We start from the raw sequence: 24,102 nt of genomic DNA, 5'->3' as shown, positions 1-24,102 counted from the left end.
GTCCTGCAGTATGTGGACATGGTCTGCTTCATTATCTGAGGAGTTGCAAGTGGAACTGAACACTGTGCAATCATTAGTGGACATTCCTATTTCTGACCTTATGATGGAGGGAAAGTCATTGATGAAACAGTTGAAGATGGTTGGGCCTAGGACACTGCCCTGAGGAACTCCTGCAGCAATGTCCTGGAGCTGAGATGATCGGACTCCAACAGTCACAGCCATCTTCCTTTGTGCTAGGTATGACTCCTGGCAGTGGAGAGTTACCTCTGAACCCCATTGACTTCAATTTTACTAGGACTCCTTGATGCTATACTCGGTCAAATGCTGCCTTGATGTCAAAGGCAGTCGCTCTCATGTCACCTCTTCAGTTCTTTTGTCCATGTTTGGATCAAGGCTGTAATGGGGTCTGGAGCCGAATGGTCCTGGTGGAACCCAAACTGAACATTGGTGAGCAGGTTATTGTTAATTAATTGCGACTGCCGAGAACGCACAGCCTGAAGCAGTACCTTGTCATTTGGCTGTGCGCTGAAATAATTCAAATTAGCAGGCCGCACCAAAATAACGTGCTGTGATTTTTTTTTACAGGCACGACTAAATCTTGCCCCACGTTGCCAAAGCCCATTTTCTAGGCCATAGTGTGGAATGGTCGAATACAATAAAGTGGAGAACGTTGCAAACCTACATTTAGGTGTCAGAAATCGAATGGTAAGATGAAAAGCAGAGTACACGACTGTTTTTTGATCATTGTGTGTGTTTTGCTTCCTTGGTTACTGTTTATTGGTTATCTACTAAAATGATGTGCATCATGGGTGAAAATGCTGGACTTCAATACTGTGGAAACGCTGGCAACATTCTATGAAGAGAAGAGCTGTTATTGGAACAACTGCTCCAGGCCAGCAGAAGAAAGCAAGCCCAGCTAATAAGGGGCAGCTCCAACAAGGCACGTCATGGCAAATGGCAAGCAGCATCCAACTGCATTCTGGATGAGAGCCGGATGAATCTGGCACAACTCGTTGTGCGAGTCAACATCCTCTCAACAGTAATCACTATGATGGTCAAAGTACTGCTCGCAACTGCTGGACAAAAATCTAGAAGCTGCTCTAAGATGTGCTGTGTTTGCTAAATTAGTGGCAGCATTCTGAACTTTGTTGAAAGAGAAAGACTGCAAAGTTTCACACTGAATGGTGGTAGATGTTTGTTAAGTGTATATATATACACATGAAGTACATTTACCTGCATTGTGCGCAAGGCATTTTCTACTAAAATTAGTTCATATGGCTAAAATGTAGTTGCCATAGCCACCCCTGTGACCAGTCAGCGATTTCTATTGGACAACACTGTCCTATATTGGAAAATTCAAAGAAAATCCTAGTGATGCATGCTGGGATATTCTACAAACTGCACCTTCTCAGATTGCATAGGGTGTCATTGGTAACTCCCTTCAACTGTATTGGGAGAAACATCTGGTCAAAATCTGGGCTGCAGCCTTGAAGTAAAAACTCTAATGAAGGTATTAGAAGACACAAAAGTCAATTCTTACTGGTAAATGTAATAATGTTATTGTAAAATTTGCAGAGGAGAAAACTTTAGATAACTTTACCATATCATCTAATTGACTCCATTTCTCCCAAATAACTGACATAACAACTTTCAGCCTAAAAGATACTGTTCTATGGTTGGAGATCTATGGTAGAAAATGAAAACCACCATAAACAGAGTATTACTAATGAGAATTCAAATTAGCACAGCAGTAAATTGGCATAAATATCATTGCCAAGTGAAAGATTACGTTTTCATTCAATAAACCTAAATCCTGACTGTACTCTATCCCAAGGTGCTCCATAGCAATGTTACAAGACAAAACAGATAAATTTGACATTTAATAATTTAGTAATAGCCATAAAAGCATTTATTTTCTTTTCTTCTTCACCTGAAAGTTTGGTCAAATAGGTCACAATGTCTGCATTTTTTTGTAATCATCATTAGTGATAGTTATGTTCTTACATTTCCAATCGGCACCGCAGGTTCTTTCAGGTCTTTCTCATGGATATTGGTATCATTACCAATGTAGTGCATGATGGATTTCTTGCTCTGAATTGCTTGAACTTTCTCCGTTACAAGACTTTGATCCTATTCAAAGTGATACAATTATTAGAACTCAATAGTTTTTTTGTTCTAAAATTTCCTTTGGACTGAAAATATGTGCTAACCAAGGTGGCAGATGTCATTGATGAGACATATGCGATAAGTGAAACATTACAATGTTCCATTTTTTAATGGTTATATATTTTGTAATGTACTATAAAAAGTTAGGCCAGGTGCATTTGCTGTATATTTGTACATTTGAAAAGAACTCAAAAGCAAACAGCAAAAAAATACAAGAAGTTATGGAAGAACTGTACCATTATTCAAGCTAGGAGGGAAGTGCTGAATAAATGTCCATTATATGTTGTCTAAATTAGACCCTGTTATGAGTGCTAAGTCTTGTTGCAGAGACATTTGGCAAAAAGGAATTTATGAAAATTAGTCGAATTTTCACTGAAGTTTAATTTTTCTGGAGTGAGCAACAGAAACTCAGATCGTCAAATAATGGAGAAGGCTGCTCAACTGCCAAGCTAGGTAAAGAGACAAAAAATGTATTAAAGTAAATATAATTTGTGTTATATATAAAAACGGAAAATGCTGGAAATCTCAGCGGGTAGGCAGCATCTGCGAGAGAAACAGAGTTAATGTTTCGGGTCAATGACCTGTCGTCAGAACTCTCAGAATGCAGAGGTTCCCGTGCTGGAGATTACACAGATAGGGAGGGGCAAAGCTATGGAGGGATTTGAAAACAGTTCTGAGGAAGGATCATTGACCCAAAAATGTTAACTCTGTTTCTCTCCACAGATGTTGCCTTACCCGCTGAGATTTTTAGCATTTCCTGTTTTTATTTCAGATTCCAGGATCCACAGTATTTTGCTTTTGTATAATTTGTATTAGTTTTGCTGAAAACATTGAATTGGTCCTGTTTGGTTCCTCAGGGGAGTGAACCAATACGATATGGGTCATCATCAATGAGTTACTTTAGAATGAAGTTTTATAGGTTAGTATAAATAACAACAACTGTTAAATACAAAGTGCATTTAACGTAGTAAAACATTCCAAGGCGCTTCACAGGAGTGTTATAAAACAAACTTTGACACCGAGCCACATAAGAAGAAATTACGGCAAAAGCTTGGACAAAAGAGGTAAGTTTTAAGAAGCGTCTTAAAGGAGGAAAGAGAGATAGAGTGGCAGAGAGGTTTAGGCGAGGAATTCCAAAGCTTAGGGCCGAGGCAGCTGAAGACACGGCCACCAATGGTTGAGCGATTAAAATCAACAACCCTCAAGAGGTCAGTATTAGAGGTTCTCGTGCTAGAGGAAATAACAAAGATAGGGAGGGGAAAGCTTTGGAGGGATGTGAAAACAAGGATGAGAATTTTGAAATTGAGGCGTTGCTTAACCGGGAGCCAATGTAGGTCAGCAAGCACAGGAGAGATGGGTGAATGGGTCTTGGTGCGAGTTAGGACACGGGCAGTGAATTTTGGATGACCTCAAGTTTACGTCGGGTAGAACATGGGAGGCCAGCCAGGAGTGCTTTGGAATAGTCAAGTCTAGAGGTAACAATGGCATGGATGAGGGATGAGCTGAGGCAGGGGCAGAGACGGGCGATGTTACGGTGGTGGAAATAGGCGTTCTTAGTTATGCTGCAGATATGTGGTCCGTAGCTCATTGCCGGGTCAAATATCATCATCATAGGCAGTCCCTCGGAGTCGAGGATGACTTGCTTCCACACTAGAAATTAGTTCTCAGGCGAGTCCAATAGGGGACCCTACAGTCTCTGTCACAGCTGGGGCAAACGGTGGTTGAAGGAACAAGTGGGTGGGGTGCCTGGGTTGTCACACGTTCCTTCCGCTGTCAATGCTTGCCATCAGCTTGCTCTCGGTGAAGACACTCGATGTGTTCAGCGCCTTCCTGGATGCTTTTCCTCCATGTTGGGCGGTCTTGGGCCAGGGGTTCCCAGGTGTCAGCAGGGATGTTACATTTTGTCGAGGACGCTTTGAGGGTGTTCTTGAAGCGTTTCCTCTGTCCCTCTCGGGCTCGCTTGCCATGTCAGAGCTCCGAGTAGAGCGCTTGTTTTGGGAGCCTCGTGTCAGACATGCGGGCGATGTGGCCCGTTCAGCGGAGCTGATCGAGTGTGGTCAGTGCTTCGATGCTGGGGATATTGGCCTGAGCGAGGACACTGACATTGGTGCGCCTATCCTGCCAATGGATTTGCAGGATCTTGTGGAGGTAGCGTTGGTGGTACTTCTCCAGTGTTTTGAGGTGCCTGCTGTACATAGTCCATGTCTCTGCGCCATATAGGAGGGCAGGTATCACCATTGCTCTGTAGACCATGAGCTTGGTGCCGGGTTTGAGGTCCTGGTCTTCAAATACTCTCTTCCTCAGTCGACCGAAGGCTGCACTGGCACATTGGAGGTGGTGTTGGACCTCGTTGTCGATGTCTGCCGTTGTTGACAGTAGGCTCTCGAAGTATGGAAAATGGTCCACATTATCCAAGGCCTCATCATGGATTTTGATAACCGGGGGGGGGGCAGTGCTGTATGGTGGGAGCAGGTTGATAGAGGACCTTTGTCTCACGGATGTTTAGTGCAAGGCCCATGCTCTCATATGCCTCGGTGATGGTGTTGACGATGGCTTGGAGTTCGGCCTCCGAGTGAGCGCAGACGCAGGCGTCGTCTGCATACTGTAGTTCAATGACGGAAGATGAGACGACCTTGGATCTGGCCTGGAGGCGGTGGAGGTTGAACAGATTCCCATTTGTCCTGTAATTTGAATTACACCAAATATGACACCAAGGTTGCGAACAGTCTGGTTCAGCCTCAGACAGATGCTTGCGAGAGGGATGGAGTCAGTGGCTAGGGAATGGCATATGTGGCGGGGAACCAGACAATGGCTTCAGTCTTCCCAATATTTAATTTTAAATTTCTGCTCATCCAGTACTGGATATCGGACAAGCAGTCTGACAATTTAGAGAGAATGGAGGGGTTGAGAGAAGTGATTGTGAGGTACAGCTGGATGCCGTCAATGTACATGTGGAAACAGACGCTGTGTTTTTGGATGATGTCCTCGAGGGGCAGCATGTGGATGAGAAATAGGAGGCGGCCAAGGATAGATTCTTGGGGGACACCAGAGGTAACAATGCGCGGGTGGGAAGAGAAGACATTGCATGTGATTCTCTGGCTACGTTTAGGTAGATAAGAATGGAACCAGGTGATTGCAGTCTGACCCAGCAGGTTGATGGTGAAGAGGCATTGGAGGAGGATGAAGTGGTCAACCATGTCAAAGGCTGCAGACAGGTCGAGAAGGAAGAGGAGGGATCATTTACCTCTGTCACAGTCACATAGGATGTGATTTGAACTTTGATAAAAGCCATTATGGTTCAGTGACAGGGGTGGAAATCTGATTGGAGGGATTCAAACATGGAGTTGCGGGAAAGATGGGCATGGAATTGGGAGGACTTTGGAGAGGAAAGGGAGGCTGGAGATCGGGCGGTGGTTTGCAAGGATGGAGGGGTCAAGGGTTGTTTTTTTGAGCAGAGATGTGATGACGGCAGATTTGAAGGAGAGGGGGACAGTACCTAAGGAGAGAGAACCATTAACAATATCAGCTAACATGGGAGCCAGAAATGGAAGTTGGGTGGTCAACAGTTCAATGGAAATAGGTTCGTGGGAGCAGGAAGTGGGTCTCATGGTCAAGATGAGCATGGGGAGGTCATGAGGGGAGATTGGAGAGGAACTGGAGAAAGGTGCAAATTCAGGGCTAGGGCAGGGGGGAACCTTAGAGGAAGTTTAGCCCAGTGGGCTAGGGGAAGAAAGGAAAGTGGCAGAGGCAGCTCAATCTGAAAGACAAAGAAGTCAATGAGCTCCTCACACTTGTTGGAGTTGAGGGTGGAGGAGACAGGGGAGAGGGGTTTAAGAAAATGTTTTTTTTACATAAGAACATAAGAAATAGGAGCAGGAGTAGGCCATTCGGCCTCTCGAGCCTGCTCTGCCATTTAATAAGATCGTGGCTGATCCAATCATGGACTCATCTCCACTTCCTTGCCCGCTCCCCATAATTCCTTATTCCCTTATCGGTTAAGAAACTGTCTATCTCTGTCTTAAGTTTATTCAATGACCCAGCTTCCACAGCTCTCTGAGGTAGCAAATTCCACAGATTTACAACCCTCTGAGGGAAAAAATTCCTCCTCATCTCAGTTTTAAATGGGTGGCCCCTTATTCTAAGATTTTGCCCCCAAGTTCTAGTCTCCCCCATCAGTGGAAACATCCTCTCTGCATCCACCATGTCAAGCCCCCTCATAATCTTATACATTTCGATAAGATCACCTCTCATTCTTCTGAATTCCAATGAGTAGAGACCCAACCTACTCAACCCCCTCATCTCCGGAATCAACCTAGTGAACCTTCTCTGAACTACCTCCAAAGCAAGTATATCCTATCTTAAATATGGAAACCAAAACTGTACTCAATATTCCAGGTGTGGCCTCACCAATACCCTGTATGGCTGTAGCAATAATTCCGTGTTTTTATACTCCATCTTCTTTGAAATAAAGGCCAAGATTCGATTGGCCTTCCTGATCACTTGCTGTACCTGCATACTAACCTTTTGCTTCATGCACCAGGACCCCCAGGTCCAGCTGTATTGCAGCACTTTGCAATTTTTCTCCATTTAAATAATAACTTGCTCTTCAATTTTTTCCACCAAAGTGCATGACCTCACACTTTCTAGCATTATACTCCATCTGCCAAATCTTTGCCCACTCACTTAGACTGTCTATGTCCTTTTGCAGGTTTTTTGTGTCCTCCTCACACATTGCTTTTCCTCCCATCTATGTATCGTCAGCAAACTTGGCTACGTTACATTCGGTCCCTTCATCCAAGTCGTTAATATAGATTGTAAATAGTTGGGGTCCCAGCACTGATCCCTGAGGCACCCCATTAGTTACTGATTGCCAACCCAAGAATGAACCATTTATCCCAACTCTCTGTTCTCTGTTAGTTAGCCAATCCTCTATCCATGCTAATATATTACCCCCAACCCCGTGAACTTTTGTCTTGTGCAGTAACCTTTTATGTGGCACCTTATCAAATGCCTTCTGGAAGTCCAAATACACCACATCCACTGGCTCCCCTTTATCCACCCTGTTCGTTACATCCTCAAAGAATTCCAGCAAATTTGTCAAACATGACTTCCCCTTCATAAATCTATGCTGACTCTGCCTGACTGCATTATGCTTTTTCAAATGTCCTGTTAGTAGGAAGCAGCAGCCGGGGGCTATCTTTGCATTCCATAATGCTCCTGGAATAGTGAGCAGTTTTGATAGACGAGAGCAGGACCCAATAATGTTTTATGTGGTCCAGCCAGATCTGGCGGTGAATGTCTAAACCAGTTGTGCACCATATCCGTTCAAGTCTGCAACCCTTGGACTTAAGGGAGCAAAGATGGGCGCCGTACTGGGGGAATGGCCAGGGTGAGAGAGTAATGGTTTTAATAGGAACTAGGGCATCACAGATTGTGGTGAGGGTGAGGTTGCACAGATCGGCAGCTGCAGAAATATCATGGCGAATGGAGGGCCAAAGGCTGGACAGTTGGGATTTCATAAATGCAATTGTGAGTGAGTTGGGAGAAAGTTTTTTCCAGGGCAGACAGAGAAAGACGTAGGGTTGAGGGGTGGGGTGGTGGGTGAAGGGGGATGTGGCTGGAGGGTGATGCAAGGAAGTGGTCAGAGATGGCCTTATCTGCAATTGACACAAGATAAATGTTACATTCCAATGAATAGGAGGCTTAACTTATCCACCTGAACTGATCTCTTCCCCTGCAGATGCAGAAAGATAATAGCTGGAATGCAGAAAGGTAATAGCTGGAAGTCTTCATATAGATTTAACTATATCAGTTGGTGTTTTTTTTTTGATTCTAATATATACTGTTTCAAAAATCTTAAACAATAAGTATCAAAAAGATTTATATAGTGCTTTTCACGACCACCGGATATCTCAAAATGCTTTACAGCCAATGAAGCACTTTTGGAGTGTAGTCACTGTTGTAATGTGGGAAACACGGCAGCCAATTTGCACAGAAGCAAACTCCTACAAACAGCAATGTGATAATGACCAGATAATCTGCTTTTTTGTTATGTTGATTGAGGAATAAATATTGGCCAGGATACCGGGGATTAATGCAATATTTAGGAAGGACATTAGCTTGGATGATGTGGAATCTATATGGGTAGAGCTGCAGAACACCAAAGGGCAAAAAACGTTAGTGGGAGTTGTGTACAGACCTCCAAACAGTAGTAGTGATGTTGGGGAGGGCATCAAACAGGAAATTAGGGGTGCATGCAATAAAGGTGCAGCAGTTATAATGGGTAACTTTAATATGCACATAGATTGGGCTAACCAAACTGGAAGCAATACGGTGGAGGAGGATTTCCTGGAGTGCATAAGGGATGGTTTTCCAGAACAATATGTCGAGGAACCAACTAGGGGGGAGGCCATCTTAGACTGGGTGTTGTGTAATGAGAGAGGATTAATTAGCAATCTAGTTGTGCGAGGCCCCTTGGGGAAGAGTGACTATAATATGGTGGAATTCTACATTAGGATGGAGAATGAAACAGTAAATTCAGAGACCATGGTCCAGAACTTAAAGAAGGGTAACTTTGAAGGTATGAGACGTGAATTGGCTGGGATAGATTGGCGAATGATACTTAAGGGGTTCACTGTGGATGGGCAATGGCAGACATTTAGAGACCGCATGAATGAACTACAACAATTGTACATTCCTGTCTGGCGTAAAAATAAAAAAGGGAAGGTGGCTCAACCGTGGCTATCAAGGGAAATCAGGGATAATATTAAAGCCAAGGAAGTGGCATACAAATTGGCCAGAAATAGCAGCAAACCCGGGGACTGGGAGAAATTTAGAACTCAGCAGAGGAGGACAAAGGGTTTGATTAGGGCAGGGAAAATGGAGTATGACAAGAAGCTTGCAGGGAACATTAAGACGGATTGCAAGAGTTTCTATAGATATGTAAAGAGAAAAAGGTTAGTAAAGACAAATGTAGGTCCCCTGCAGTCAGAATCAGGGGAAGTCATAACGGGGAACAAAGAAATGGCAGATCAATTTGAACAAGTACTTTGGTTCGGTATTCACTAAGGAGGACACAGGCAACCTTCCGGATATAAAAGGGGTCAGAGGGTCTAGTAAGGAGGAGGAACTGAGGGAAATCCTCATTAGTCGGAAAATTGTATTGGGGAAATTGATGGGATTGAAGACCGATAAATCCCCAGGGCCTGATGGACAGCATCCCAGAGTACTTAAGGAGATGGTCTTGGAAATAGCGGATGCATTGACAGTCATTTTCTAACATTCCATTGACTCTGGATCAGTTCCTATCGAGTGGAGGGTAGCCAATGTAACCCCACTTTTTAAAAAAGGAGGGAGAGAGAAAACAGGGAATTATAGACCGGTCAGCCTGACATCAGTAGTGGGAATCAATTATTAAGGATGTCATAGCAGCGCATTTGGAAAGAGGTGACATGATAGGTCCAAGTCAGCATGGATTTGTGAAAGGGAAATCATGCTCGACAAATCTTCTGGAATTTTTTGAGGATGTTTCCAGTAGAGTGGACAAGGGAGAACCAGTTGATGCGGTATATTTGGACTTTCAGAAGGCTTTCGACAAGGTCCCACACAAGAGATTAATGTGCAAAGTTAAAGCACATGGGATTGGGGGTAGTGTGCTGACATGGATTGAGAACTGGTTGTCAGACAGGAAGCAAAGAGTAGGAGTAAATGGGTACTTTTCAGAATGGCAGGCAGTGACTAGTGGGGTACCGCAAGGTTCTGTGCTGGGGCCCCAGCTGTTTACACTGTACATTAATGATTTAGACAAGGGGATTAAATGTAGTATCTCCAAATTTGCGGATGACACTAAGTTGTGTGGCAGTGTGAGCTGCGAGGAGGATGCTATGAGGTTGCAGAGTGACTTGGATAGGTTAGGTGAGTGGGCAAATGCATAGCAGATGAAGTATAATGTGGATAATTGTGAGGTTATCCACTTTGGTGGTAAAAACAGAGAGACAGACTATTATCTGAATGGTGACAGATTAGGAAAAGGGGAGGTGCAACGAGACCTGGGTGTCATGGTACATCAGTCATTGAAGGTTGGCATGCAGGTACAGCAGGCGGTTAAGAAAACAAATGGCATGTTGGCCTTCATAGCGAGGGGATTTGAGTACAGGGGCAGGGAGATGTTGCTACAGTTGTACAGGGCCTTAGTGAGGCCACACCTGGAGTATTGTGTACAGTTTTGGTCTCCTAACTTGAGGAAGGACATTCTTGCTATTGAGGGAGTGCAGCGAAGGTTCACCAGACTGATTCCTGGGATGGCAGGACTGACCTATCAAGAAAGACTGGATCAACTGGGCTTGTATTCACTGGAGTTCAGAAGAATGAGAGGGGACCTCATAGAAACGTTTAAAATTCTGATGGGTTCAGACAGGTTAGATGCAGGAAGAATGTTCCCAATGTTGGGGAAGTCCAGAACTAGGGGTTACAGTCTAAGGATAAGGGGTAAGCCATTTAGGACCGAGATGAGGAGAAACTTCTTCACCCAGAGAGTGGTGAACCTGTGGAATGCTCTACCATAGAAAGTTGTTGAGGCCAATTCACTAAATATATTCAAAAAGGAGTTAGATGAAGTCCTTACTACTAGGGGGATCAAGGGGTATGGCGAGAAAGCAGGAATGGGGTACTGAAGTTGCATGTTCAGCCATGAACTCATTGAATGGCGGTGCAAGCTAGAAGGGCCGAATGGCCTACTCCTGCACCTATTTTCTATGTTTCTATGTTTCTATGGATAACTCCCCTGCTCTTCTTTAAAATAGTGCCATGGAATCTTTTACATAGAAACATAGAAAATAGGTGCAGGAGTAGGCCATTCGGCTCTTTGAACGTGCACCGCCATTCAATAAGATCATGGCTGATCCTTCACCTCAGTACCTCTTTCCAGCTTTCTCTCCATACCCCTTGATCCCTTTAGCCATAAGGGCCACATCTAACTCCCTCTTGAATATATCCAACGAACTGGCATCAACAACTCTCTGCATTAGGGAATTCCACAGGTTAACAACTCTCTGGGTGAAGAAGTTTCTCCTCATCTCAGTCCTAAATGGCCTACCTCTTACCCTAAGACTATGTCCCCTGGTTCTGGACTTCCCCAACATCGGGAACATTCTTCCTGCGTCTAACCTGTCCAGTCCCGTCAGAATTTTATATATTTCTATGAGATCCCCTCTCATCCTTCTAAACTCCAGTGAATAAAGGCCCAGTCGATCATATGTCAGACCAGCCATCCCAGGAATCAGTCTGGTTAACATTCGCTGCACTCCTTCAATAGCAAGAACGTCCTTCCTCAGATTAGGAGACCAAAACTGAACACAATATTCCAGGTGAGTCCTCACTAAGGCCCTGTACAACTGCAGTAAGACCTCCCTGCTCCTATACTCAAAACCTCTAGCTACGAGGGGCAACATACCATTTGCCTTCTTCACTGCCTGCTGTACCTGCATGCCAACTTTCAATGACTGACGTACCATGACACCCAGGTCTCGTTGCACCTCCCCTTTTCCTAATCTACCGCCATTCAGATAATATTCTGCCTTCGTGTTTTTGCCCCCAAAGTGGATAACCTCACATTTATCCACATTATACTGCATCTGCCATGCATTTGCCCACTCACCTAACCTGTCCAAGTCACCCTGCAGCCTCTTAGCGCCCTCCTCGCAGCTCACAACGCTCTCCAGTTTAGTGTCATCTGCAAACTTGGAGATATTACACTCAATTCCTTCATCTAAATCATTAATGTATATTGTAAATAGCTGGAGTCCCAGCACTGAGTCCTGCGGCACCCCATTAGTCACTGCCTGCCATTCTGAAAAGGACCCACTTATCCCGACTTTCTGCTTCCTGTCTACCAACCAGTTCTCTATCCACATCAGTACATTACCCCCAATAGCATGTGCTTTAATTTTGCACACCACTTGAGAAAGCAGACAGGGCCTCAGTTTAGTGTCTCATCCGAAAGACGGCACCTCGGACAGTGCTGTGCTCCCTCAGCACTGCACTGGAGTGTCAGCTTAGATTTTTTGTACTCAAGTCGAAGGAATCGGACTTGAACTCACAACCTTCTGACTCAGAGGCGAGAGTGCTACCCACTGAGCCGCAGCTGACAGTGTACATCTTTAGCAGTGTGGTGTTTTCAGTGAGCAAACAATGGCTGTAAAAGCCACCATTTGGTGAGTCTACCGCAGAACACTTGGCTTGTTAGTCATATTCTGGACTTTTTGTCCAAGACATAAAGGGCTAAATCTCAGGGGCTTAACGCCACCCATTACTGGGAAAAGGTTGCGTTAAGAGGGCGGCCGCCATTCTTTCGCCAGCTGATGATGGGTCCCGCAGTGTGCTCCATTTTCGAAGGCCCAGCTGCGCCGCCAGTAACATTCATTACCCTGCAAAATGAAACGTGGGAGAGGTGTTGTCAGTCGGCGTGCAACGCGGACTTAACGACACCATGGCGAACTTGGACCTTTGCGATGAGTCCTAAGTTCGCCATGTAAAGCTAGTGTGCAGCAGGTTAAGGGACACACACATCTTTCAGATAAGTTTGCATTTAAGATTTTGGACTGGTTTTTTTTGATTTTATTGAAGTAGTGGCTTGCTGCAATACAGGCTAAAAAATGTAAGTATGTAGGGAGTGCTGCTAGCCACTTGCAAGGTCTCCGTTGGTAAAGGAACGCCTTTGAGAAGACAGAAAATGCTCCAAATATTCAGTAGGTCAGGCTACATCCATGGAGAGAGAAACAGAGTTCACGTCTCAGGTCAAGATGCTGCCTGATCTGCTGAGTATTTCCAGCATTTTATGCTATCATTTCAGATTTACAGCATCCGCTCGCAGAGAAAAGAGGCAGAAAAGTAAGGTGCAAAAGAGGAAGAAGCCGAAGAGAAGGAAACAGAAGAGGAGGAAGCCGAAGGCATAATGCAGCCTCAGAAATGGCAAGGACATCCGCGATGGAATCACCTTCCTGCAGTACCAGTGACCACAACCCCAATTCCCTCTTCAACATTTGCCCCACATCTTCCCTCTGTTACTGACCACCACAGCATTCTTTTGGCCATGGTGCTGAAATAAAAGCCACCACAATGCAAACTTTTCAATCCAACATTATACATTTATCCATCCAACATGACATCAAGAAATCAATTTGTCAGCTTTATGCATTCTCTTAGTGACTGTACGTGCCTTTGCCTATCCTACTGATGTTATGCAGTAATAACCCAGTGGCTGCAATATGGTGGATGGAAGGCTTGCTGGTCGACCTTGAGGAGCTGGTGGCTGGCGGTGTCAAATTGAGTGATAGTGCTTCTTCTTGTTCTTGTACTTCATTCACCTCCCCCTCTGGTTGGCAACCAATAACTAGTGGGGTGCCGCAGGGATCAGTGCTGTGACCCCAACTATTTACAATCTATATTAACGACTTGGAAGAAGGGACTGAGTGTAACCGTAGCCAAGTTTGCTGATGATACAAAGATGGGAGGAAAAGCAATGTGTGAGGAGGACACAAAAAATCTACAAAAGGACATAGACAATCTAAGTGAGTGGGCAAAAATTTGGCAGATGGAGTATCATGTTGGAAAGTGTGAGGTCATGCACTTTGGCAGAAAAAAAATCAAAGAGCAAGTTATTATTTAAATGGCGAAAGATTGCAAAGTGCTGCAGTACAGTGGAACGTGGGGTTACTTGTGCATGAAACACAAAAGGTTAGTATGCAGGTACAGCAAGTAATCAGGAAGGTCAATGGAATCGTGGCCTTTATTGCAAAGGGGATGGAGTATAAAAGCAGGGAAGTCTTGCTACAGCTATAACAAGATATTGGTGAGGCCACACCTGGAATACTGCGTACAGTTTTGGTTTCATACATATAAGAACATAAGAATTAGGAACAGGAGTAGGCCATCTAGCCCCTCGAGCCTGCTCCGCCATTCAATAAGATCATGGCTGATCTGGCCGTGGACTCAGCTCCACTTACCCGCCCGCACCCTGTAACCCTTAATTCCCTTATTGGTTAAAAATCTATCTATCTGTGATTTGAATACATTCAATGAGCTAGCCTCAACTGCTTCCTTGGGCAGAGAATTACACAGATTCACAACCCTCTGGGAGAAGAAATTCCTTCTCAACTCGGTTTTAAATTGGCTCCCCAGTATTTTGAGGTTGTGCCCCCTAGTTCTAGTCTCCCCGACCAGTGGAAACAACCTCTCTGCCTCTATCTTGTCTATCCCTTTCATTATTTTAAATGTTTCTATAAGATCACCCCTCATCCTTCTGAACTCCAACGAGTAAAGACCCAGTCTACTCAATCTATCATCATAAGGTAACCCCCCTCATCTCCGGAATCAGCCTCGTGAATCGTCTCTGTACTCCCTCCAAAGCTAGTATATCCTTCCTTAAGCAAGGTGACCAAAACTGCACGCAGTACTCCAGGTGCGGCCTCACCAATACCCTGTACAGTTGCAGCAGGACGTCCCTGCTTTTGTACTCCATCCCTCTCGCAATGAAGGCCAACATTCCATTCGCCTTCCTGATTACCTGCTGCACCTGCAAACTAACTTTTTGGGATTCATGCACAAGGACCCCCAGGTCCCTCTGCATCGCAGCATGTTGTAATTTCTCCCCATTCAAATAATATTCCCTTTTACTGTTTTTTTTTCCAAGGTGGATGACCTCACACTTTCCGACATTGTATTCCATCTGCCAAACCTTAGCTCATTCGCTTAACCTATCTAAATCTCTTTGCAGCCTCTCTGTGTCCTCTACACAACCCGCTTTCCCACTAATCTTTGTGTCATCTGCAAATTTTGTTACACTACACTCTGTCCCCTCTTCCAGGTCATCTCTGTATATTGTAAACAGTTGTGGTCCCAGCACCGATTCCTGTGGCACACCAATAACCACCGATTTCCAACCCGAAAAGGACCCATTTATCCCGACTCTCTGCTTTCTGTTAGCCAGCCAATTCTCTATCCATGCTGATACATTTCCACTGACTCCACGTGCCTTTATCTTCTGCAGTAACCTTTTGTGTGGCACCTTATCGAATGCCTTTTGGAAATCTAAATACACCACATCCATCGGTACACCTCTATCCACCATGCTCGTTATATCCTCAAAGAATTCCAGTAAATTAGTTAAACATGATTTCCCCTTCATGAATCCATGTTGCGTCTGCTTGACATCCTATCTAGATGTCCCGCTATTTCTTCCTTAATGATAACTTCAAGCATTTTCCCCACTACAGATGTTAAACTAACTGGCCTATAGTTACCTGCCTTTTGTCTGCCCCCTTTTTTTAAACAGAGGCGTTACATTAGCTGCTTTCCAATCCGATGGTACCTCCCCAGAGTTCAGAGAATTTTGGTAGATTATAACGAATGCATCTGCTATAACTTCTGCCATCTCTTTTAATACCCTAGGATGCATTTCATCAGGACCAGGGGTCTTGTCTACCTTGAGTCCCATTAGCCTGTCCAGCACTACCTCCCTAGTGATAGCGATTGTCTCCAGGTCCTCCCTTCCCACATTCCTGTGACCAGCAATTTTTGGCATGGTTTTTGTGTCTTCCACTGTGAAAACCGAAGCAAAATAATTGTTTCAGGTCGCAGCCATTTCCACATTTCCCATTATTAAATCCCCCTTCTCATCTTCTAAGGGGCCAACATTTACTTTAGTCACTCTTTTCCGTTTTATATATCTGTAAAAGCTTTTACTATCTGTTTTTATGTTTTGCACAAGTTTACTTTCGTAATCTATCTTTCCTTTCTTTATTGCTTTCTTAGTCATTCTTTGCTGTCGTTTAAAATTTTCCCAATCTTCTTGTTTCCCACTAACCTTGGCCACCTTATACGCATTAGTTTTTAATTTGATACTCTCCTTTATTTCCTTGGTTATCCACAGCTGGTTATCCCTTCTCTTACCGCCCTTATTTTTCACTGGAATATATTTTTGTTGAGCACTATGAAAGAGCTCCTTAAAAGTCCTCCACTGTTCCTCAATTGTGCCACCGTTTAGTCTGTGTTCCCAGTCTACTTTAGCCAACTCTGCCCTCATCCCACTGTAGTCCCCTTTGTTTAAGCATAGTACGCTCGTTTGAGACACTACTTCCTCATCCTCAATCTGTATTACAAATTTAACCATATTGTGATCACTCATTCCGAGAGGATCTTTTACTAGGAGATCGTTTATTATTCCTGTCTCATTACACAGGACCAGATCTAAGATCGCTTGCTTCCTTGTAGGTTCTGTAACATACTGTTCTAAGAAACAATCCCGTATGCATTCTACGAATTCCTCCTCAAGGCTACCCCGTGCGATTTGATTTGACCAATCGATATGTAGGTTAAAATCCCCCATGATTACTGCCGTTCCTTTTTCACATGCCTCCATTATTCCCTTGATTATTGCCCGCCCCACCGTGAAGTTATTATTTGGGGGCCTATAAACTACGCCCACCAGTGACTTTTTCCCCTTACTATCTCTAATCTCCACCCACAATGATTCAACATTTTGTTCATTAGAGCCAATATCGTCTCTCACAACTGCCCTGATATCTTTCTTTATTCACAGAGCTACCCCACCTCCTTTCCCTTCTTGTCTATCTTTCCGAATTGTCAGATACCCCTGTATGTTTAATTCCCAGTCTGGGCCACCCTGCAACCACGTTTCTGTAATGGCCACCAAATCATACCCATTTGTAATGATTTGTGCCGTCAACTCATTTACTTTATTTCGAATGCTGCGTGCGGTTAGGTAGTGTTTTAATATTAGTTTTTAAACCATTATTTTTAGTTTTGACCCCTCCTGCAGCCCCTTTATATTCATACATATTGTCCCTTCCTATCACCTTGTGGTTTACACTTACCCCAGTGCTACTCTGCTCTGTTGCCTCCTGCCTTTTGCATTCTTTCTTGGGATCCTGTTCATCTGAGCTCTCACCCATTCTAACTAGCTCAGAGCCCTCTCCTGTGTTCTGAATACTCCTTGCATTGAGGCACCAAGCTTTCATGCTTGCCTTTTTATTACACTTTGACCCTTTAGAATTTTGCTGTACAGTGGCCCTTTTTGTTTTTTGCCTTGGGTTTCTCTGCCCTCCACTTTTACTCATCTTCTTTTTGTCTTTTGCTTTTGTCTCCTTTTGGTTTCCCTCTGTCTCCCTGGATTGGTTCCCATCCCCCTGCCATATTAGTTTAACTCCTCCCCAACAGCACTAGCAAACACTTCCCCTAGGACATTGGTTCTGGTCCTGCTTAGGTGCAGACCGTCCGGTTTGTACTGGTCCCATCTCCCCCAGAACCGGTTCCAATGCCATGGGAATTTGAATCCCTCCCTGCTGCACCACTGCTCAAGCCACGTATTCATCTGAGCTATCCTGCGATTCATACTCTGACTAGCACGTGGCACTGGTAGCAATCCCGAGATTACTACTTTTGAGGTCCTACGTTTTAATTTAGCTCCTAGCTCCTTAAATTCGTCTTGTTTCCATATTTACGAAAGGATATACTTGCTTTGGAGGCAGTTCAGAGAAGGTTCACTCGGTTGATTCCGGGGATGAGGGGTTGACTTATGAGAAAAGGTTGAGTAGGTTGGGCCTCTACTGATTGGAATTCAGAAGACTGAGACGTGATCTTATTGAAATATATAAGATCATGAGGGGGCTTGACAAGGTGGATGCAGAGAGGACATTGGTAGTGGGGAAAATGCTGGAATCAATTATTAAAGACGTAATAGCAGCGCATTTGGAAAGCAGTGACAGGATCAGTCCAAGTGAACATGGATTTATGAAAGGGAAATCAGGCTTGACAAATCTTCTAGAGTTTTTTGAGGATGTAACTAGTGGAGTAGATAAGGGAGAACCAGTAGATGTGGTGTATTTGGACTTTCAAAAGGCTTTTGACAAGGTTCCACACAAGAGATTAGTATGCAAAATTAAGGCACATGGTATTGGGGGTAATGTATTGACGTGGATAGAGAACTGGATGGCAGACAGGAAACAAAGAGTGGGAATAAACGGGTCCTTTTCAGAATGGCAGGAAGTGACTTGTGGGGTCTGCAGGATTCTGTGTTGGGACCCAAGCTATTTACAATATACATTAATGATTTAGACGAAGGAATTGAATGTACTATCTCCATGTTTGCAGATGACACTAAGCTGGGTGGCAGTGCGAGCTGCGAGGAGGGTGCTAGGAGGCTGCAGGAGGACTTGGACAGGTTAGGTGAGTGGGCAAATGCATCGCAGATGCAGTATAATGTGGATAAGTGTGAGATTATCCACTTTGGTGGCAAAAACAGAAAGGCAGAGTATTATCTGAATGGTAACGGATTAGTAAAAGGGGAGGTGCAACGAGACCTGGGTGTCATGGTACATCAATCATTGAAGGTAGGCATACAGGCACAGCAGGCGTTAAAAAAAGCAAATGGCATGCTTGACTTCAGAGCGAGAGGATTTAAGGATAGGAGCAGGGAGGTCTTACTGCAGTTATTCAGAGCCTTGGTGAGACCACACCTTGAGTATTGTGTGCAGTTTTGGTCTCCTAATCTGAGGAAGGACATTCTTGCTATTGAGGGATTGCAACGAAGGTTCACCAGACTGATTCCCGGGCTGGCAGGACTGACATATGAAGAAAGACTGGATCAACTAGGCTTACATTCATTGGAATTTGGAAGAATGAGAGGGGATCTCATAGAAACATATAAAATTCTGACGGGATTGGACAGGTTAGATGCAGGAAGAATGTTCCCGATGTTGGGGAAGTCCAGAACCAGAGGTCACAGTCTAAGGATAAGGGGTAAGTCATTTAGGACCGAGATGAGGAGAAACTTCTTCACTCAGAGAATTGTGAACCTGTGAAATTCTCTACCACAGAAAGTTGTTGAGGCCAGTTCGTTAGATATATTCAAAAGGGAGTTAGATGTGGCCCTTACAGCTAAAGGAATCAAGGGGTATGGCGAGAAAGCAGGAATCGGGTACTGAAGTTGCATGATCAGCCATGATCATATTGAATGGTGGTGCAGGCTCGAAGGGCTGAATGGCCTACTCCTGCACCTACTTTCTATGTTTCTATGATGTCTCCACTGATGGGGGAGCCTAGAACTAGAGGGCACAATGTTAGAATAAGGGGTTGTCCATTTAAAACAGAGATGAGGAGAAATTCCTTCTCTGAGGGGTGTAAATCTGTGGAATTCGCTGCCTCAGAAAGCTGTGGAAGCTGGGACATTGAATAAATTTAAGACAGAAATAGACAGTTGCTTAAACGATAAGGGGATAAGGGGTTATGGGAGGTGGGCGGGGAAATGGAGCTGTGTCCATGATCAGATCGGAGCAGGCTCGAGGGGCCGTATGGCCTACTCCTGTTCCTATTTCTTATGTTCTTATGTTCATATGTTCTTATTCTTGGCCAACCACTCGCTGGGCAGGCTGCATTTCTTGGATGTGTGAAATGAGGAAGGCACAAGGGTAGAGTTGTGGTGAGGGGAGAGCGGGAAAGCAAGAGGCGCATGTGAGAAAGAGGATAACATATGAGCATATGAGGATATTTGCATCTTGCATCCTTTATTCCCCGCTGCTAGTCAAGGGCCCAGCCATGTCCCTGTCAAGAATGGCCTGCACCGTCTCGTTAAAACATGTTTGACAAATCTCTCTAGCAGAATAGATAAGGGGGAACCAGTTGATGTGGTGTATTTTAATTTTCAGAAGTGATGCAATAAAATGTCACACAAGAGGTTATTAAACAAAATTAGGGCTCATGGGATTGTGGGTAATATACTAGCATGGAATGAGGATTGGTTAACGGACAGAAAACAGAAAGAAGGCATAAACGGGTCATTTTCGGGTTGGCAGACTGTAACTAGTGGGAGACCACAAGCATCAGTGCTTGGGCCTCAGCTATTCACAATCTATATCAATGATTTGGCTGACGGGGCCAAATATAATATATCCAAGTTTGCTGATGATACAAAGCTAGGTGGGAATGTAAGTTGTACGGAGGGTGCAAAGAGGCTTCAAGGGGATATAAACAATCTAAGTGAGTGGGCAAGAACATGGCAAATGGAATATACTTTGGAGAAATGTGAAGTTATACACTTTGGTAGGAAAAATAGAAAAGCTGAGTATTTTTTAAATGGTGAGAGATTGGGAAATGTTAGTGTTCAGAGGGACCCGAGTGTCCTTGTACACTAATCCCTGAAAGTTAACATGCAGATACAGCAAGCAATTAAGAAAGCAAATGGAATGTTGGCCTTTATTACAAGAAGATTTGAGTATAAGAGTAAAGATGTTGTCCTGCAATTATATAAGGCCTGTTGAGACCACATCTGGAGTATTGTGTACAGTTTTGGTGTCCTTACCCAAGGAAGGATATACTTGCCATAGAGGGAGTGCAATGGAAGTTTCACCAGACTGATTCCTGGGATGGGGGGGATTGTCCTATGAGGAGAGATTGAGTAGACTAGGCCTATATTCTCTAGAGTTTAGAAGAATCAGAGGTGATCTCATTGAAATATACAAAATTCTTACAGGCCTTGATAGGGTAGATGGAGGGAGGATGTGTTCCCTAGCTGGAGAGTCTGGGACCAGGGGTCACAGTCTCAGAATAAGGGGTTGGCCATTTAGGACTGAGATGAGGAGAAATTTCTTCACTCAGGGTGGTGAATCTTTGGAATTCTCTATCCCAGAGGGTTGTGGAGGCTCAGTCTTTGAGTATATTCAAGACCGAGATCGATAGATTTTTGGACATTAAGGAAATCAAGGGATATGGGGATAGCGCAGGAAAGTAGAGTTGAGAGGTAGAAGATCAGCCATGATCTTATTGGATGGAGGAGCAAGTTCGAGGGGCCAAATGACCTACTCCTGTTCCTAATTCTTATGTTCTTATGTTTCCTCCAAAGGGCTGAGGTGAAGCTAGGACTGGGAGGTGTGGCCTTGTGATTGGTAGATTGTTGGTCGGTGAGTGATTGGTGGGGGTGGGGGGAGGGAGGGGGGAAAAGGGGAGTTGTGCATTGAGCATTGTATGAAGCTAGTGGCGCAGTTGGTATGAGATGGCTTTTGAAGATGCATTCACTGACCTTGATCACTGGTCTGAGGTCATGAAGCTTCTTTAGGCACTGAAGCCAGGTGGTGTGGGCGACACTGGTGGCAGTGATGGCCTTGGTGATGTGGTCCCATATCGTTCTTTCTGGAGAGCCTCCTGGCCCCTGGGGATGGAGGACTTCTCTTGCAGTGTTAACCCCCTGCACAAAGCTGGAGTCCTGCATGCGAAACCCTGCGTGGTTCTTCCCTAGCTTGCTGAACCATTTGTGTTAGCGTGAAGCACTTTTCTCATTTTTTAAGGTTTGGAAGGGAATTCAACGTTAAGAGCTGAAGACAATTTGGGACTTTTTAAAAAATTTAATTTTTTTTTTTAAAGGCAGTAAGGGCTGAAAACTGCATTTTTTTCACTTCCGTTTTATTTTTATTAGTTTACAAGACATTGCCCTTTTAATTTCCCACAATGCCTAGCGAACTATATTGTCTTGCTTCCAGGGGCTGCTGGAAGCTGGAACTGCAACTTCAACTCCCATGCCAGAACTAACGCCACCAGAAAAGCGTTACAAGGCAAATTAACACTGAGCTAAAAATCTTTAGCACCCAGCACAGATCTTTCTCTTGTAGCGCTTTGTCTATTTTCAGCGGCCGTTAACTCGAGGCCGCGGTGACACTGGTAACTCTCGTGGCAGCCACAAATTTTTAGCCCTTTAAAGTCTGCTGAAAAGAAAGTGCTCATGGTTTGATATTACCTCAACTCCACCTGTACTTGCAGTTGATTTTAAAACTGGTGAACTTCGTCCAGTCTCAGTGGTAGCCCTAACAGTTTGCATGGTAGATGACTTCTGCAATGTAAAGTGAGGAAGAAAGAGTAAGATTAACACAGCATTCTCATTAACCGACAGTCAAATAAATTTCGCCGAGAGACACAGCACAACAGAAAGACATATTGTAGCAGCAATCCTCCAGGGAATACATGGTGTATGAATTCAAATCGAACATAAAGGAATTTACTTTGTGCAGCAAATTTCCTGGCAGCTAATTTGCCTATGTAATTCAAAGTCTTGCCAATATTAAACTTTCAGAAAACATGACACAGAGCCATCAAATATTTATAGATCAAAAGATCTTGATTGTCTCAAATAGCCACTTTCTTTTAAATTAATCATGATGATTGACTTAAATATCCCATTGCTTAAAAGTATACCAAAGAACCCTTCAATTAGAAATAAATCACAAATAAGTGCGATTGAACCACTTTTTCAAGCACACAATTTGCAGCCAGTGTTTCACTGGACAGTTAGAAATCAACCACAAACTAATCCAATCACTCACTCAATGTTTTCAAACTGCTTTTGGCTGTCATATATAACATAATAAACATACAGAAATGACATAAGCAAAAAAACCTGAAAATCTGAAACAAAAACAGAACACACTTAACATGTTGGTCAGCATCTGTTGAGAGAACAGACAAATGGCATTCAAGAGTAAATCCTTCAACGGAACTGGGAAAAATTAAAGTTGAACAGCACTTAAAAAAGGAACAGAACAAAGGGAAGTGGGGAGGGCGGGAAAAAGAAAACACACACATCTTCGAGAGAGGAAATGACATGTCGTGTAAAGTACTTACATGAGAAACAGCCGATAGTTAAGTGATATTAACACGAGACAATAGGAAGAAGCAGAATAAAATTAATTAAAGGCATTTAAGAAACACAGACAACAGTGGGGGTAAGGCAAGTTTGAAAAAATTTGCAATATGGAACAGAATCCAGCAGCCTGCAGAATGCAGACTGCCCCACCAGCACGGTGCTTCAACTGAGGTCACCATCCCAGTGCCAACCCATCTTTTTCCACCCCAACGTGCTGACTAACACATGCCACATCACCAGTATCCGTTGCTGAAAATAAAGTTTGCATCTGAAATCATTCAAGTCAATATTAGGGGCAAAATGCTTCATAAAATTATACGGTTCTCTTCCTTGAACTTGCATTCAGCTTCATTGGAAAAATGCAAAAAGCTAGGAGTGGGACTGGGAACTTAGTGACAAGGAACTTGGGGTTGCACTTGCAGACAGAATGGAGATGTTTGGCAAAGTAGTCACCTAATCTGCATTTGATCTTCTCAGTGTGGAGGAGGCCACATTTGAGCAATTGATACAGTATACTCGGTCTGCCTCAGACAGAAAGCGTGCCTGTGGTGTGGTAGGAGGTGAATGGAAAGGTGTTGCATCTCCTGCACTTGTATGGGAAGGTGCCAGAGGAAGAACAATCAGAATGGTGGAAGAGTGAACCAGGGTGTTACGGAAGGAATGGTTCCTTTGGTAGGGGAAGATATGTTTGGTGGTGGGATCGTGCTAGAGATGATCTAGTGAAGGTGCAGGTTGGTGTGGCAGAAGGTAGGCAAAAGATCAGAAGGATGAGAGCAGAAGCACGGGAAATGAGACAGATCCAGTTGAAGGTCCTGTTTACCATGGTGGAGCTGAATCCTCAGGACTGTGTGCCCTAATAATGTATTGCTATACATGAGATGCAATGAAAAAGTTGTACAGTTGTATGAAAGCTTGGCATGGACAAGCAGTAAATGTGGAATTGGTTGATAAGTAGTACATTGTGGGATATACCATCTACCTGGTGCAGATACATGATACTGATGGATAGTTTTACCGTGCCAGATTCTTTAAAATGTACCTTCTTCTGATGCATTATTTGTGCAGGTACTGTAGACACCATTCAGTCAGGTAACATCTTCTGCCAGGCATGCTGCACTGCTGTGCTTTGGGGAGGGTACCCTGGAGTGCCAAACAGGGCACCCTGCCTCTCATTTACCTCATACAGTAGAAGGCCCACCTTGCCAGTCATCAAACAGGAGGATAAAGGCAAT

General features: G+C 44.1%; 1 protein-coding gene across 1 annotated transcript in view; it reads right to left on the bottom strand.

The window, feature by feature from the left end:
* The window catches only part of axdnd1 (axonemal dynein light chain domain containing 1), a gene marked incomplete at its 5' end in the record, with an annotated part of 368,202 nt that overhangs the window by 42,087 nt on the left and 302,013 nt on the right, over positions 1 to 24,102 (bottom strand). Inside the window, 2 exons of the mRNA XM_070887184.1 lie at positions 2,005 to 2,130; positions 21,968 to 22,060. Coding sequence (XP_070743285.1) covers positions 2,005 to 2,130; positions 21,968 to 22,060 — 219 coding nt within the window. The remainder of the gene's footprint in view (positions 1 to 2,004; positions 2,131 to 21,967; positions 22,061 to 24,102) is intronic.

This window comes from Pristiophorus japonicus, chromosome 8 (assembly GCF_044704955.1).
Source record: "Pristiophorus japonicus isolate sPriJap1 chromosome 8, sPriJap1.hap1, whole genome shotgun sequence".
Taxonomy (NCBI): Eukaryota; Metazoa; Chordata; class Chondrichthyes; family Pristiophoridae; genus Pristiophorus; species Pristiophorus japonicus.
Note: the sequence above shows the minus strand (reverse complement) of the source record. Positions and strands in the feature narration are given on the sequence as shown.